Source organism: Octodon degus, unplaced genomic scaffold (genome assembly GCF_000260255.1).
Source record: "Octodon degus isolate 3935 unplaced genomic scaffold, OctDeg1.0 scaffold00103, whole genome shotgun sequence".
Classification (NCBI taxonomy): domain Eukaryota; kingdom Metazoa; phylum Chordata; class Mammalia; order Rodentia; family Octodontidae; genus Octodon; species Octodon degus.
The window spans coordinates 10,040,102-10,058,549 of record NW_004524679.1 but is presented as its reverse complement, the minus strand read 5'-3'; the positions used below and the strand labels follow the sequence as shown (position 1 = coordinate 10,058,549).

At 33.4% G+C, this 18,448-nt stretch overlaps 1 protein-coding gene across 8 annotated transcripts in view; it reads right to left on the bottom strand.

Moving 5' to 3' along the window:
• The window catches only part of LOC101568064 (protocadherin-11 X-linked), a 1,027,172-nt gene extending 1,014,175 nt beyond the window's left edge, over positions 1 to 12,997 (bottom strand). For 7 of the 8 annotated variants that reach the window (XM_023723774.1, XM_023723775.1, XM_023723776.1 and 4 more), the window contains exon 1: positions 12,430 to 12,969. In XM_023723774.1, coding sequence (XP_023579542.1) covers positions 12,430 to 12,969 — 540 coding nt within the window. Of the gene's footprint in view, positions 1 to 12,429 lie in introns of all 8 variants that reach the window. The other variant, XM_023723772.1, reaches the window with a different exon arrangement.
• Between the last annotated feature and the right edge of the window lie 5,451 nt (positions 12,998 to 18,448).

Sequence of the window (18,448 nt, the reverse complement as noted above, 5' to 3'; positions counted from 1 at the left end):
GTTAAATCCAACATTAAATGTGATTATATATAATATATATAACAATATATAACAAAATATTGGAAAAACCATTGTTTAATTAATGAAATATGAATTTCCCCTTAAAATTTCTAATAAAGTATATTTCAAAAGTTCTATTATTGGGGCTGGAGAGATGGCTCAGTGGTCTAAAGCACCTACTTAGAACAAGCTTAGCAAGGCATCAGGGACCGCGGTTCAATCCCCCAGCACCACATGCCAGCCAGCCCCGCCCCCTGGTGGGCTGAGCTGGCCACGCACACACACCACACACACTCTCTCTCTCTCTCTCTCTCTCTCTCTCTCTCTCTCTCTCTCTCTCTCAAATAAATAAAAAAAAATTTAAAAAAACAAAACAAAAGTTCTATTATTTGGCATTGTTTTCCCATTCTCAGTGTTTTCAAGTGTCCATATCCTGTTCTAGTACACCTAATCATTTTCTAAGACAAATTTTCATTTGATGTAAGCATATTTTATATATGGATGCAGGGGATGATAAAGAGTTGTATTTTAATCATCTGCTATACCTATTAGAATAATTTATATATTTGATACCACATTATTCATAAAATAAGCACTTAAATGAATTATTGAACACACTGCAAAAATCTTTTCTTTTAAGTTTGTCCTCAATTCTTAGGGATATTTTAAACAGGGTGGCTGAGTGCCTAATAAAAGTAATTAAATTATATTCAAGTATCTAGTTAATAACAATGGCTACAAATTTGGGTCAGTATTTTGATAATAAAAATCAATTTATATACAAGTTATATTATAAAGTCCAGTCAGCATAATAATCTAATGTCTTAGGAATGCATACTTTATTTTAGAATATGGGGGATGTAAAAAGCAAATTTCTAATTATTTTGTTGTTTAACTTCATATTAATTGTTTTTCTTCTATTTCTGAGAAGTTTACCACGTCATAAATATAACTTGGACCAGAGAAAAATGACTTTATCACATAAAATTCAGAGATTTTAAATATTTCACAATCTAGTATCATTGATAGGACTTGTTATACATTTATAGACCAGTGCTATCAAAATTTAAGAAATTGTTATCTCACGGAACTAGTGCTTTATAATTAAAACATAATTTCAATGGCAGTCACATGCATGCTATAGTCAGCAATGAGCTGAATTTATGGAAGCTGTGAGCCAAAACAAAACTTTCATCTTTTAATTTCAGGGGTTGGGTATTTGAAAAAAAAAAAAAAAAAAGTTGACTAATAAAAAGATTGAAGCCACCGAACTGGTGTCATTGTTATGATTGCACCTGTTCATGTGATACAGAATCTTTTAGAATTGGCTTATATGAGGAGTTTGGAAAAGTTCTGAGATATTGGCTACAAAAATCTGATGATGCCGTAAACTAAGTTTGATAGGAGGTTCTGGTCAGAGTAAAGAACTATTACGGACTACTGGAGTGTATTGTATTATTTTGCTGAATTCACGCACTTACAGTATTTAAATGGCAATGGAATACCCATCTCTGACAAAGCTAAACAAAAAAAGGGGATACAAATTGTATCCATATATACAAAATAGTTATTATAGATACACAGCTACTTTCTCTTAATTCAATGAGAAGAAAGATTTGTACTAATATTGTTTGAACAGAATATCATGTCTGCATCTTGTACTATGAATATTCACTATGAAGACAACAATACGCAAAGTGTTAATTATTGAAACTGTCCTATTAACTGGTTTTGAAACTGTCTCATTGCTATTTGTTTCTCAATAAAATTAATTAAAAAATAAAAAAAAAAGACCAGATTGCTGAGACGAATGCAGAGAGTAAGGATCAGGCTCTGGTTTCAGTTGGGAAGTTCTTTATTAGCAATTGAACTAGAGGCTGTGTTAGCAGAAAATTTGTCTTTATTTTGCCTATATGCTGAAGTTTTAGGGGCAAATATTTAAGATTAAGTATGGTAGAACTTTTAACATGGGAAAGAAAATTTCAAAGCAGCTCAGTGTTCAGAGTGTGGAAGGGATACTGCTGGCTACATTTAGTGACATCTACAGAGAAAATAATGAGCAAGAAGCAGATATGAAAAATTTGCAGTTGCTCTAGAAAGACTGCAACACTGGAAAAAGGGTAGTGTGTTGGACAAAATGATACATATTAAAAAAGGTGTATTTTGTATCTAAAACATGTGATCTTTAGACACATGAAGTACTACTCTGCTGTAAAGAATGGTCACCATGTGTCATTTGTGGGAAAAAGGATATACCTTGATATAATATTGAATGAAATAAATCAGCCACATAAGTTTAAATACTGCATAGTTTCTGTGTTATAAGAAACCCAAAATAAAAGAACAAATAAAAATAAGATAGTAGGAAATAAGTAGGTTGCATTTTACTGCATATGAGAGAGAGAGAGAGAGAGACAGAGACAGAGACAGAGACAGAGACAGAGAGACAGAGAGAGACAGAGAGAGACAGAGAGAGACAGAGAGAGACAGAGAGTTATTCTGGAGGGCAATGTAGATAAAGAATTGAGATATGTTTCATATAAAGTCTCCAGGAGATATGTAGTCATTATATGCTGCAAGCATGTACTGAAAAAATAAAAATTGAATAAAGGTAGTACTTTGCATTAAGACAATAGGACAGATGGCTTGAAGGCATCTGAGAAATTAGTCAAACCCCACCTTTATAATCTCAAAGAACACAACTGTAAGGTTTTATTTTTGGAAGAGAGTCTTAGAATGCCTTCTGGAGTTGGGTCACTTAGATGATTGGTTCCTGGGATTCATTTTATGGTGCTCAGCCACGCAGACATTAAGACATATTTGCAACTATAATTCAAGAGACCCTGGTCACTGGTCAAGTTTTTGGAAGATCTTGAAATCACCCATTTGGTGCAGCTTGTTTAGGCATGGAGAATGCAAGATTTATGGGGTAATGAAGCTGCTGCTCAGATTTCAGAAAAGGCGTGTATGGACATGCAGTCTGACCTTGAGAGGGCAGTGCCTACACTGTGAGAATGAAGATGAATATACATTGGAAACCCCAGGAATTTCCAGATACCAAGAGCATGAAATCTCTGTAGGGGAAATCCACAAGTAATAACAGAACCATTCTGAGATAGGCCACATGGGCTACAACTGTCAATGTCATAAGGTCAGGGCTTTCCAAATAATTTTAAGCTCATACCTCCCATACCTTTCCTTGAGTAGTAAACAGGGAACAAATTTATTTAATGTTTTCTCCTGTGTGGTTTTGGTTTTGCTTTGATTCCATCCTTTTCTGTCTCTCCATTTTCCCTTTGTCGAGTGGGAAAGTTTACATTTTTGTCACTGTGTATTGCAAATATTTAACTCTGTGTTTGAATTTTATCAGGGCTCACAGCCAAGAATTTGTATGACATCACAACAGAGTTGTTGGACCTGGGCTGCACTTATGAACAATTCTGGAAATGTTAAGACTTTAATGTGCAAATTTGTTCTTTTAACCATTCATTATATCCTTTTTTAAAAATTCATATTTTAGGGAAAGTTCTGCAGGGTGCTCATGTTCTCACTATTAGATTGGACTAGGAGTGATCCCAGGAGCTGGGAATACAGGCGCACACCACCACGCCCAGTCTCAATTCCTGTCGCAGACCACCCTGGGGGTGGGGCTGGCACAGCAGGCCCAGGGATTGAACCCCCAGCCCATCCCCGCCCCTGCACCTGCTTGCAGGCTCTTTAATTCACTGAGTTATGTGGCCAGCCCTATATTCACTAATAATAAAAATTTTTCCTTGTTTATTTGTCTTTAAATTTCAGGCTAGTTATTTTTTATTAATGTTTCACTTGTCCAACTATATTCAAATAAATTTGGGCATTTCTTTTCCATAAAATTGACTGCAAAAAGATGATGATGATTAACTTTAAGGAAAGGAGTAGAAAAAGCAAAACGCATCAAAATCCCACACATAAGAAAGAAGAGAAAAATATATTTTTTAAAAAATGACATATTAATGAAATGTAGATGCAGAAATTCCACATGGTACAAACAGGAAAAGAGAAAATAATCGTATCTTGTAATTTTACTGTCACGTGAATGCATAGGAGTAAGTACTGACAAATAAAGACAAGTCATTTGCTTCAAGTGATAAGCTAAAGAAGGTAAGTAGACAACTTATTAAATTGAACTAGGTCCAGAAACAAATGTGGATACAGGGGCATTGTTTGAGAAATAGAATATTGCTGTAATACTTTTCTACATAACAGACAAAATATGTATGAAATATTAAATTTAGGTTATAAAATAATCTTTTTATAGAGTATAAAACATAAGTTCTTTAAAAAGTTGAGAAAGTATAATTTTACACTCCTGAATTCTGAATACAACATTTTTATATAACTTTTATTCAAGATACTCAAAAATATTTATGGAATAGTTTTCTTTTTTCATTAATTCTTCTAATATGTCAGCTTCTTAGATAATTTTAGTTTTCCTTGTCATATAGTAGAGAAATGAATGTACAGATACAATAAAGAGAAAATAGAAAATCTTACATAATCACTACTACCACTACACAGATGACTATTATCTTCAAAAAAAGTTTTATTTCTAGTCTCAAAATGATTTTCTAGGGGTCTGGGGAGATAGCTTAGTAGAATAAGCTCTTGCCTGGCAAGCGCATGGGTCTGAGTTCAATCCCCAGTACTGCAATACAAAAACAAAAGAAGACAGACAGAAAGGAAGAAAAATTTTTTAAAAATTAAAATGATTTTCCAGATAAGTGCTGGCAAAAAGTATCACTCATATAAATTAAGATTTATAGAAAAAATAAAACATCACAAATTGTTGATGGTCCTTGTGGAAATTTATAAAGTTTAATTTTTCTGGGATTATAAAGACTTAAAATAATTCTATGCTTCTAGTGGTTCCATGAATAATTCAAATTGTTTCCTTTTAACAAAATAAAAACATGTTTTCCTTACTCTAATTAGCGTAAAGCATATTATAATGCTTATTTTTAATCTTCTTGGAGACAGAGACTGTTGTTCACACTTTTATTTTGGGCAGTGATTAAATGTGGTAAATTTTATTGATTGAAATTAGACTAAGATATTAGTATTTCAGTGATAAAATTAAGACAAATTTAACCCAACAGATTTCCATTATTTATATTTTTACTTCATTATAATGGAAAATACGAAAACACAATTCTGTGTTAAAATAACCTAAGGGGGCTGGAGAGATGGCTCAGTGGAATAAGTGCTTCCCTGGCAAGCACAAGGACCTGAGTTCAATCCCCGGTTCCACAAAAAAATAAATAAATAAAAATAAATAAATAAATAAATAAATAAAATAACCTAAGGTTGAGATCTGCTCTTCACAGTATGCTACATAAAATCTGATTAAGTGAGATCTCACATGCAAATGTTAATTAAGTTAGATAATCCAAAACACTTCCCAATAATCAACTTAAATTTGTGTTGTTTAATGAAGCAAAGTTCACACTTTCTCTAATAGGTCTTTTTATATTATATAAATACATACTTGTTTCCTTTGTTTATCTAAATATGTAGGTGTGTGTACAAATAGCAATTAATATATAAATCCATTAGAAATTCTTCCAAATTATTAAAAACTGAATCAGACACAAAAGCTACAATTCTTGTTGCATAGGTCCTGCTTTACCTTGGTCTTAACCATCCAGCAGAAAAGTATAAAAATGAAATATAAGAAGTAAAGCCATGCTGCTCGGTTGAGCTGTAGGGGACCCACGTCAACAATTCTGACATTGCCAATCAAGCAGAAGATCGAATACTGTTATGGGCTACTGGACTCTTTTTGAATATTTTGCTGAGTTTATACACCTATAATATTCAAATAATGGAACTTATCAAAAAAGGGGATACAGATGAATGTGCATTTTGTATCTGTGTATTCAAAGTGGTTAGGATAGATATATAGTTACATTCTCTTAATGAATAGAGGGATTTGTTCTAATGGTGTTTGTAAATAGGATAACATGTCCGCATCTTGTACAGCAATTAACCACTAGGAAGAATGTATGCAATGTGTTAATTATTCAAACTGTCCTACAATTTGATTTGAAACTATCTCATTGCTATTTAATCCTCAATAAAACTATGGAAAAAAATAAAAATGAAAATAACTGAATAATATATTTCTTTTGGTTTGCCATCCAGAATCATGTTTTATATTGCAAAGCACAAGAAAAATATAAAAGCAGCACCATTTGTGTAATTTTTAATTGATAAAATATGTATCTATGTTTACATGTGTATGTGTTTATGTACATTTTTGGTGTACTTAGATCTCCCATAATTATTTAACATTTTGAGGGCAAAGCAGTTGTGATGTTTTTGCTTAATAAAGTTGTGAAGTCACAATTTCTGTATATAAAATTAAAAGAATGAAGAATATGTTAAATGTTCTGTGTAATGGTATTATGTATAATTAAATTGCTTTCACTCTTTTCCTTCCTTTGTTAATTTCTACATGTATGCACAAACTAAATATTACCAGAAAATTTCTCCCATAATGACCATATTGACTTTATCATCTGGTGTAAAGTATAATAAACTGAGTTATAAAAATGTTTACCTATTGATTTATCTAATATTTAAAATCATACTTAAGTTCAGCAAAAGGAATACTTGAAAGAAGTGTGTCATTGTGGTCAATATAAACTTTTGTAGATAACAATAATAACTTACTCCAAGTTAATTACCTCCATTAGGATTTTTATTATATTTCATTAGCATGGATCAGAATTATGAAAGCCAACAAGATCTGTTGAATTAAACTTGTTATTCTAATTAAAGAGTTCTATATCATACAATTGCATCTTGTTTAAAAATGTTTTGATTTTAAGTTTCAAGTTTTTTTGGCAGAAATAAAATAAGTCATCAAACTTATTATTATTTAAATCTCATGGTCAATGAAGTAACAAATTAGGCCTATACCTAATAAGAAAATTTAATCATGTATCTTATAGTTGGTAATATTTAGTTAATTGGTATGGTATGGATAAATATTCAGATGTGGAAAGATATTTGTTCTTCAGAAGCTCAACTTATAAGATCTAGAATTGAGCTATGTAAAATAGTCCACATATCCAAAAGGGATTATTTATTAGGAAGTATATTAAGCTTACAGAAGTTAAGCACTAAATACTAACCAGTGAATAACATCCAGGACTCTAAATTCTTTTAGCAACACATTCTCATTTTGATATGAGTGGATAGCACCAATAAAAAAATTTATTTATGAAAATATTGAAATTTATGTTGTCTTTTTTCTGCATTGGAGGTGCACTTTGATAAGCTAGGAATCATCACGAGCATTTGGGTGGTTTTGCTTTCAAAAATGTTATAGGGCACATTATAGAGTTTAGAGACTATAAATTCAAGCAATTGTAAATGTGAACATATTATCTGCTAAGTAAAACTTTCTTTTATAGTTTTTAAAAATGAGGAAAAGTGTTTTCAAACTCTTCTGAGTTTCTTGGCGGCAAGTAGGGTAGGTAAATTTTCTAAACAGTTACAGACATTGTTTTATGCTCTGCCTATAAAAATCTTTACTCCAGTCTCCTAATATTACATATCTATTTGAGTTATGGTTAAAACACCATTTTTTTTCAGAATAATAACGTTTGCTTGCTTTTATCTCCAGAATGTATTATTTCATGTCTTATTTTCAGTAATTTGATTCAACAATAATTTGAGAGGTGTTCACAATTTGAATTTCCTCACTCCAGATTTTAAAATATCTTACTGTATCTTTAGTTTCATAATTTTAAGTATGGCTTTAATCAGTGAAGAAGATGCCTAATTGAAAAGGAAATAAGCATCTGAAAACCTTGATTATTTATAAAGACTCCAGCTCAGGTTAAATTATCTCATGAAGTTCATAGGAAAGATCAGAATGCCTTATGGAAATAGCTTACGGTGTGATCTCTGATCTGGGAAAAGATTGATCTTTATGCACTATCAGTATAAAATGTCAAGATTAAGCTCTCTTGTTTCTCCCTTAAGGAAGTTGGTCAGCAGGTTGCCATGGGGTTTCTTTAGGAATTTTACTGCTGATAACCTGCTAGGTAAGATGGAACTCTGAACTAAGAAATGAACACATCTCTAATATCAGTATGCAAATTCATTTCATTTGTGATCCAGCTATATGTAGAATAAGATCAGTGCAGTTTATCTACATATCATGGGTCAGCCTATATGCTTGACAGATATGTCTGTTTGTGAAATTGTTGGCTTCCCTGTTAATTTAACCTAGAAAATAAAAAATAGCTTTATAAATGAGCAGCCATTGGAAAAAAAATTATTATTTTTTTCATTTATATATTTGGTACAGGGTCTCACTAAGTAGCTCGGAATTGTAGTGATCGTACTGTTTTCAGCCTCCCCAGTGCTGGGATTACAGGCATGAACCACCTTGCCTGGACTTAGTTGGTCGTGGTCTCAGAGCACCCTGGGGCAGGGGCCTGCAAGGTATGAGGTAAAAATTTAAAAATTAAAGAAATGCAGAGATACTGTACTTTCCTACTCTTGACTTCTTTTGTATACTAATATATCTGGTATGATATATGTGGGTATGCGTATATGTACACACTTAAGTAGGTGTGTTATGTGGACACAAATTAATTTAGAGTACCAAAGGGAATTCTCTTAGCACAATAACACTCCTTGAAATAGAGAAAGAAGAAGTTTCCTATCTGATTTTTTAAAATAAGTGGCAATTATAACATTTTTATAGATAAATCTTTTTTTGGGAGACAGGGCCTCAGGCTACCCTCAGGGCGAGGCTGGTGCTGCATGCAGTTCCAGTTATCAAACCGCAGTCCCCTGAGCCTGCCTAAACTCATCTAAGCAGGTGATTTTAGATCGCTGAGCTATCTTGCCACCCTGATGAATCATTTTTTTCTTTAGAAATTAACATATTAAAAAAAAGAAAAGGGCTGGCCAAATATCTCAGTGAATTAAAGTGCCTGCAAGCATGCTCAGGGGCAGGAGTTCAATTCCTGGGCCTGTGGTGAAGGTCCCGACCCCAGGGGCCGCTGAAATGGAAATTGAGACTGGACGTGTTGGCGCTCGCCTGTAATCTCAGCTCTTGGGAGGCTGTAAACAGGTGGATGACTATGAGTTCGATCTAGTAGTGAGACTCTGAACACCCTGTAGGCCCTTCCCTAAAATGCCAAAAAAAAAAAAAAAAAGAAAAGAAAAAAAATTAACTTTACAAAGTCAGACAGGCAAATTTTACTTTAATGTACTTTTTTATCAAGCAAAATAACAAAGTAATTATTTAGCTCATCACATAGTTTCACCTTCTTTTCTTCATTCACACTTTCGTTTTCATATCAAACTTCCTGTGACCCCCTTCTTCAAGATTATCTGTTTGCCTACTTGGTTATCAAATCTAAGAATAACAACTTTGTTTCTTTTTTTTCTTTTCTTCTTTCTTTCTTTCTTCCTTCCTTCCTTCCTTCCTTCCTTTCTTTCTTTCTTTCTTTCTTTCTTTCTTTCTTTCTTTCTTTCTTTTCTTTTCTTTGCTTTTGTGGTACTGGGATTAGAACTCAGATGTTATGCTTGCCAGGCAAGTGCTTATTCTACAGACCTATCTCCCTGGCCCCAATTTTAAGTTTCAATCTATCACTTAACTTGTTTTGATCATATGAAAAATATGAAACTCATTTTCATGTATTTAAAAGTGGAAAGACAACAACACTCTTTAAGCCAAGCAATACTTTAAGAAAAAACATGTATAATCTAAATTAAGATAAGATGTATTAGTCAAAGTTTTTGAAATGCATATTCATAAGTCAAAATATTTTGTAATATATACGTTTTGTATAATGTAAAAAATCTATTCTACAATTGCCTTTCATTTAGTAGTTAACATAAAATTCTCAGCATCAAGAATGCTTCATCTATGAATTGACCTAATTTTCCTAAATTGTTTGTGTTACACTCCTCCCTTCGCTGCTGGAACTTTTCCTATGTAGTTTAAATTACTCTATTTAGGACAAACAGATTTTAGTCTTTGCTATTCTAAAAGTATAGAAATTCAATATTAATTAAATTCTCATTCTGTTCTGCAAGACAGAAGTTTTTTTTAAGAAATTACTACAATTAACCTATATATTTTCAAAATATAAAATTTACTGAAGTTTATGGGTGAGTTGAAACATGTTATTTTTTTCTCCTCCCTACTTGCACACATGCAGCTTTCAGGACAGGGCATTTTTGAAAGTCAGAGGGTGTACTATTAATGACATCCATATCATGGCCTCTGTTTGCTTCGGGATTTACTCTGCATTTCATTGTCACTATTTTTGACAAAGGATCCAAACAGGGTTTGTCCACAGGGCCATCCAAATGCCCTGCAATTTAGGCATGCTATATACTTAACTTACCACACATTCTAAAGCAAAGAAAAATAATTAAATCATTTTTTATTTTTAGAACTTATCTAAAAGGTTCCAATGAGCTTCTTTGTCATTTTTAGACAATCTTTCAAAGAAGGTCAAATGAAAGCACATTTCAACAAAGCTGAAATTATGCCATAAATTTGTTTTATTTGAATTTATTAATGAGCATTGAAGACAAGTCAGGTATTTCTTGGAAGTTCATTAATATGTCTGGAGGGAAAAATGAGGAAATTATTTCTTGAGTAAAATACTGCATTTTAATACAACATATATATCAGAATGTTGAGTAAAATACCCTATTCCTAATTCCTGATTTACATTTTTAAAGAGTCAGTTTAATTTTACTTATTTGTTTTATTTTCCAAATGAACTCTTTTTGTGAAAGCTCTGCTGTCCTATATGATAGCAACTACTAGTAGGTACTAATATTAAAATTAAATTTTCAGTTCCATAGTACTACTATTTATGCTTCAAGTACTCAATTGGCATATGTATTTAGTTGCTACTATTTTCAATATTACAAATTATAGAATGTCTAACTATGCAGAAATTTATATTGGATATTGCTGCTGTAGAAATAGTGTGTTCTCTGTTACACAATTTATAAAGTAAGAAGCTTCTCATTTCTATCAGTACTCAAGTGTTTTTTGAAACCATGGCTAAAAGCATTTCACACAGGTATCACTACCCTCTACTTAAAGAAAGTTCTTCCCAAATTTTCTATTGTACTACTTATTCCATCATTAATGTCTTGAAATGAAATTATGTGACAATAATCAAGTAGGAAGTAGCATGTTTTAAAAAAGGTAAGCAGATAATCATGCTTAATAGCTTTCAATACTTTAATATATTTTACACTTCATATGTAAAGCAAACACAACTGTAGTGACTTCATCTAAAATATTTAGTCACAAATCATTAAATTGTTTCTATTCTAACTTTATATACTCTAACATAACTATATTTCACTAAAGTGATTTGTAGGGTTCTATTTTTTAATATATTCATGGATAAGTATGTCTTTATAGCATATCAACATCAGTTGAGGTTTCCCATATTATACATCTTTCAGACTAAAATGTTCAGATATACTTAACTTCTTTTAATACCTTTAAATTTTATTCATACCATCAATCATTGTCTTGTAGTGGCTAGTCAGAAAATATTTAATAAATGTTTTGCATCTTATATAAAATCTCTTGCAAATATCATATAAAATCTGCTCACTCAATTTCATTGTACTATTTCACATACCCAAATCTATGTTTTCTATTAGTCTACATACCTTTATAAGAAATTAAAAAGAATTGCTTATTCACCTGGTAAAGATGGTCACGTTAGATATATCTGGACAATGATCAAACATTCCATCTATTTAACTCTTTGTCTTCCCAACCTTAAGCTTCAATGCAAGTGAAGGTGAAAGTTTCTTCTCCACTAAAAGGCCTAATTTTGGTTTACTTTTCATTGTTTCACACAAAATGAGTACTGTGTACTTTCAAAAATGAAACAAAACAAATTTTACTAATCTATGTATATTCAGAAATACTTGCATAGTGGTAAAAATGTGATATTCATCTCTCAGATAAATTTATTCAACATCATTTCAAGTGGCCAGATAAGGCTTTCTACATAAAATAATCACTAAGCAAAACTGACAGTTTTGTGGATTTATTCTTAATGCTTATATTTTCTTGTTTCAGAGAAGTTTGTAGCACTTTAAAGACTAAATAGATTGAAAATAAAATATTGGGCATACAATTGATTTGTAGGTAGCAAAGATAAGTTTGTCTAACCTTTATGGTTATGAAGAAACATGACAGTCCATAAATTCCATGTAATGACAAAAATGACATTGATGAAATTTTTCTTCTGTACATTGAAGAAACTGAAAATTTGTATTAATGATTTACTCCAACTTTGAAGCACACTGAGATTCTGGCCTGTTCTTTGTAAAATAAGATAATTTATTCAACAACATGCTTTAAATACATACCTTAATTAGTTGGTAGTTTTGAACTCCGTTTATTCCTATGTCAGGATCAATGGCCGCTGGGAGAGCATACCGAGAGTTTATAGCAGAGTTCTCTGGAATTGATATGTTGATAACTGTTGCCGGGAATAATGGTGCATTATCATTTATGTCTTCAATGAGAAAACGAATCTTTACCAGTCTAAATATTTCATCTGGCAAAACAGCAACCTCCACTTCGTAAAAGCAACGGGCATCAATCAAGATACCAGCACATAATTTCTCACGATCGATGCGAGCACCAGTAGTGAAGATCTCACCAGTACCCTCTTCAATCCGTATCAGTGGCACATCCCCAGTCTTGTACACTAGCTTGAACTGCATAGGAGATGTTAAGGACTTGTCAGGAATGAGCGACAAGTTGAGGTCTTTCAACAAGTCACCTATTAGGACGTTTTCTGGCATTTCTTCTCGGACTGTATAGTTCTTCTCCTGGGCGCCAGACTGAAATACGACGCATGCTAAGAGGACTGCAAATATATATGTCCCGGACAACAAGTCCATACCAGGCACGATTGTAATGATTCTTTGTATCAACAAACAGAAAACTGACAAGAGAAAAGAAAAAAGAGATAGAAGAAAAAGAGGTAATTATTAGGCATTCAAACATAAATGTGCCTATTATCTCAATGTTCAGTTTTAAATTTAAATCATTAATTTAAATGTTAGCACAATGAACACTAATAAATGAATAGTAAATTGCTTTTGAATCAGAGGTTATGTATTTTTGAATTCAGAATTGGAAAGATGACACGAACAGTAATTAAATGTAGAGTATGTACTAGTGCCCATTATTGATGCAGTTCATGACATACATGTTAATATACCAAAGTAGAGGCAATATAAATAGCTATAATATTTAAGTCAATAATTTTTTAAATGTATTTGGTTGTTGCAGGGTCTCACTACACAGCTCTGACTGATGGTGATTTTTCTGCTTTCAGTGTCCCCAGCGTTAGGATTACCGTCATGCACCACCACGACAGAACTCTGGCCGGCTCTGCCTACCCTGGAGGCAGGGCTGGTGCAGCATGTGGTACCTGGGATCAAAGCAATGTCTACACTTGCCCAAAAATGGCTAAGCAAGCAGTTTAGTCCCTTGAGTTATCTCACTGGCCATAAGACGATAATGAAGAAAAGTAAAGGGTATTTGCTACCACTCATTAAAAAATAGTATTCTTCGCTATGAGTTTCAAACCTAAGTTTTGGCAATGAATATTTTATGTAGTAGTCTGTCTTAAATTTTGGACATCAAAATACAAAATTTGACCTGAATAAAAGTAAGAATCATGACATAGGATGCACTGTGGAAGAATGGCTTTAAAGAAGAAATGTCCTCTCTGACAGAGGATGGTTGATGTGACAAATGCATAAACTTTGAAAAAGCTATATGTGTAAAATGGATTTGCGTTTTCCTAAATAAATTTGAATATTCTTCAATGTTTGTTTTTTTTATTTTTTAAAGAATACAAAATGGTAATAGAAAAGAACACAATTAGAAATGACACAAAATTTTACTAAACAAAGTAATGAGAATTCAACACTGGTTGCTGTATTATATGATGTTATCTTCAAAATTGTTTAGGTTACCAGTAATAAACATGCAAGATTTGTTTAAAGAAAACACGAAACAAAACAGTAACCAAAAAGTTATAAGAAAGTCAAAAGAAAAAATTAAGAATAGAAAGAAAAAAAAAATAAGCATTATCTTCTCCTTTCAAAAGACCAGCAGAAATTGAGGTTGAACTTCCAGATCAGCAGAAACAAAAGAGTATTAAAAGTTCTGGAAAAACAATTTGTCAGTGGATAGAGAATATCACGTCTTTTGAGGTAAAAATGTAATATAGAACTCAATCATTAATATATGTATATATATATATATATATATGGATCTTTTAGTGCAAGTGCCTTATTTTTATTTTAGTTTATTAATGTACATTTGCAGTGCATGAAGTTTATTAAGGATAGTTATATGTAAATAATGCACCATGATTCATTTTTATTCCCCTACTGCAATCTACCCAACTCCTTCTGTCAGATTTTAAATCCCAATTCTCCATTTTGATCAATGTTGTTGAGTTTAGTTTGTGTACATGATGTGTGATGTTTATATTCCTTGTGTGTATTTTGTACATATACATGGCACATCCTAAATCATTTTATTCGCACTTGTATCCTTGACCTGCTAGAACTCTTCCCATTTGCAAAAGATTCTCTATTTTCATTTATTTTGGTATTTATTTTTAATTGTCTTACTTAAATGGGAGGTACCATAAAACATTTAAATTTGTGAGCCTGAATTATTTCACTCAACATTATATTTTCTAAGTACACAAATATCTCTCTATTTCTATCTATCCTTTACATTGGTATTCATTTGTAATAGTCTTATTTAAATGAGAGATATCATAAAGCAATCAAATTTGTGAGCCTGAATTATTTCACTTAACATATTTTCTAAGTGTATCCATTTCACTATAGTCTCCAATTTATTCTTTAGAGGTCAGTAATTTTCTACTATGTATAAAGACCACATTTTCTGTATCCACTTCTCTGTTGATGGTCACAAAGCATGCTTCCAGGATTTAATTATTAGTAGAGCTGCAACAAACAAATATATATATATATATATATATATATATATATATCACTATAATGCAATAACAGGAAGGTAACTAGACTACGAAGAGCTGAGTCAAATATAATTTCTAAATTTAATTCATAGAGGAAACTCAATATTGATTTCCATAAGGATTGTACTGTTTTATACTTACATCAACAATGTCTCATTGTTCTACTCAATCCAGCCATAATATTGCCTACAATGTGATTTCTTAATACCTTCCATTCCTTCCAGTATGAGATGAAATTTAAATTATTTTAATTTGCATTTATTGAAAGTCCAAAAATGATAAACATTTTAACCTATTTATACTTCTTGTTAAAAGTGTCTATCCATTTCATTTGTCCATTTGATGACTATTTTGAAAATTTTAGGTGGTAAAATTTCTCTAAAATCTTTATACATGCTAATGTTAATACTCTAATGAAGGGCTGGGAGATGGCTCAGTGGAATAAGCGCTTCCCTGGCAAGTGCAAGGGTCTGAGTTCAATCCCTGGTTCCACCAAAGGAAAAAAAATAGTGAACAATACTCTAATGAAGAAAAGGTAAAATGTTTTCTCATTCATTAGGTTGTATCTTTGCTCTATAGTTTCCTTTATATTGCACAAGCTTTCTGATTTGTTATAGTGAATTTTGTTGACTTTTTATTATATTGCTTTATGTGATTGGAGGTTTGCTCCTGAGTTTTTGCATACATCTATGCTGTCAGGTGTAAGTCATACTATACCCCCCCAGTAGGTTCATTAGTCCTTTTTTAATGTTTAGATTACTCATAATTTTGATTTTGTTTAGTATGTGGTTAGACACAGATTCAGCTTAAGTGTACATTATGAAGCCATCAGGTTTTTTTTTGCCAGCACCACTTGATAAATATGCCTTTGCCCTGATCCAATGTATGTTGCTAGATCTTTCTCACACATAAACTTGTTGAGCATGTTGGGTAAAACTGGCTTTCCACATGGTGAGGTATAAAATGAGACCCATATGTTTCACCATGTAATAATCTAAAATCAAAGTTTGTCAACGATCTTCATCTTAAAATAAAAACAATAAGTATTCTAGAATGTAGAAGAGGTAGAAGTCCTGAAGAAAGGTATAGGTAAAGACCTTAGGGAGGAAAACATATTCACACAGGAAATATCACAAAGAATCAACAAGTGTGATCTCATCTAATTAAAAATCATTTGTGCAGCAAAATAAATCTCCAACAGACTGAAGAGACAATGCACAGATTGGGAAAAAAATTTGTCCAGGTTTACACAGATGAAAGAACAATATCTATTATATGTAATGTACTAAAAAATATCAGGAACACCAGCAGGTACATAAGTCTAATTTTGTCATCAATGTACATATACAGGGACTGGTGTATGGGATCAATAACCAGAATCTCTAGCAGACAGGCCCTGTGTGGGACACTGTGGAGGAAATCAGTGCAGAGAGGTTAGGAGTGACTCAGTCAGCTAAACCAGGAGCAGAAAATCTAGCCAGTGGAATACAACAGGTTTACTTCTACATGCCCCAGCAGAATGAAAGTGAGCAGAGAAGGCAGATCCAAGACCAGCTGGACAAGTATGCAATTGGCAGATTTAGCCCTAGTAAGCTGCTAGACCCAGATCTATGAGAGTATTATTTTCCAAGAGAGAGAGGTGGCAAAAGGGTAATGTGGGTGAACTACTGAATGGGGGGTGACTTCTGCCTGGAAGTCTCCAGGTACATCAAGGAAAGGTGACCAGACAGAACTTAGGGAAACTAATTTATATAAAAATTCACAACATACTAACTGCTTAACTATACAGACATAATTTTTGCTCTTATGCTTTAAAATACAAACCCATTAGTTACAAAAGTTTGTCAATTGTTAAATCTCTCTACTCATTATGAGTGTTGCAAATTGTCCTACTGTAAGTAAAAAACTATATCTCCCTTCATCATATGATCTTGATTGGATAATAATCTCAGAAAGTGTTGGGTACTAATTGCACCAAAACTCTACAGCAAAGTTCAGAGGTCAGTGCCAAACAGAAACCAGTACCTCATTCACAATCAAAAGAGAGGGCAAATCCTTGAGACACACATAAAACAAGAATCTTTGACACAGAAGAGATACCTAAAGAACAGACTCTATATAGAGAGGCTCTATTCATAGTAATATAGACAGCTGCTATCAAACTGTCACAAAAAATATCACAGAAATCAGAATGAAGACTTTTCTCTGAAATATAAAATGACAAAGAGAAGGAGCAAAATGTAGTCACGGGTCCCAAGCCTGATCAGAAAAAACACAGGAGATACTAGCATAGAAGAAATTGGAAGTAACAAACCTGAAATCTTTGAAATGATAGTCTCCAAAGTAAAGAAACAACTGCAGGGAAAGCATCCTACTACCTGGGCCAGTGGGACCTGTAGGTCCAAGCCCATGCATAGCAGGAGTGAGACAATCTTCCACACCTTTGGGAACCACCCAAAAACTCCACAGCACACCTCCACCCTGACTGCCAAGTAAGAATTTCTGCCGCGTTCTTGGGACCCCCAGATCCAGTCCTAGGCCAGGCCCAGTGAGTGTGTTGGAGATCTTCCTGCTACCCTGTGCCAGGGGGACCTGCAGGTCGAAGCCCAGGTGCAGCGTGCTTGAGACCACTTTCCACCACACTGGGCCCCCCACCCCACTCTGCAGTATCCTCATACCCCGCCCGCCCAGGGTGAATTTCTTCTGCATTGTGGGGACGCCCAGATCCAGGGCTAGGCAAGGCCCAGTGAGTGTGTGGGAGAGCTTCCTCTTCCCCCTATTCCAAATTGTCCCTCCAGACTTAGATCAGGTCTGGACTACAGGCCTGGAGTGAAACCCTGCAGCTGCAATCCCTGCAGAGAGTATAGGGGACAGAACAAGCTAGCTAGTCCAGGAGAAGAACATCTGGCCAGAGGGGCACAACAGAATAACTCCTGAGGGCAGCAGCAGGAAGGAACTGAGCACAGGAGCCAGAACTAAGCCAGGCATAGCAGAATAAATCCAAACTTTGTAGATCTGCACCTGAATTTCAGTAAGTGCTAAGGTTATAACTGCACCAAAGCTCTACAACAAAGGTCAGAAGACAGTGCTACACAAGATGACAACAAGAAGAAGGAAAATGAAATCTCAGAACCCAAGCCCAGCCATAACAAGTGTAGAGGACACTAGTACAGAACAAATTGGGAATGACACAGCTGAAATCAATGAATCAACAGCTTCTGAAATAAAGAAACAACTGCAGAAAGGTATAGAGGAACTCAGATTGGAAATGAAAAAAGAAATCCCTTAATTAATAGCATCTGCAGTAGAGAATCAAACGCAGAAACATATGGAGGAAACCCAGTGCCCAC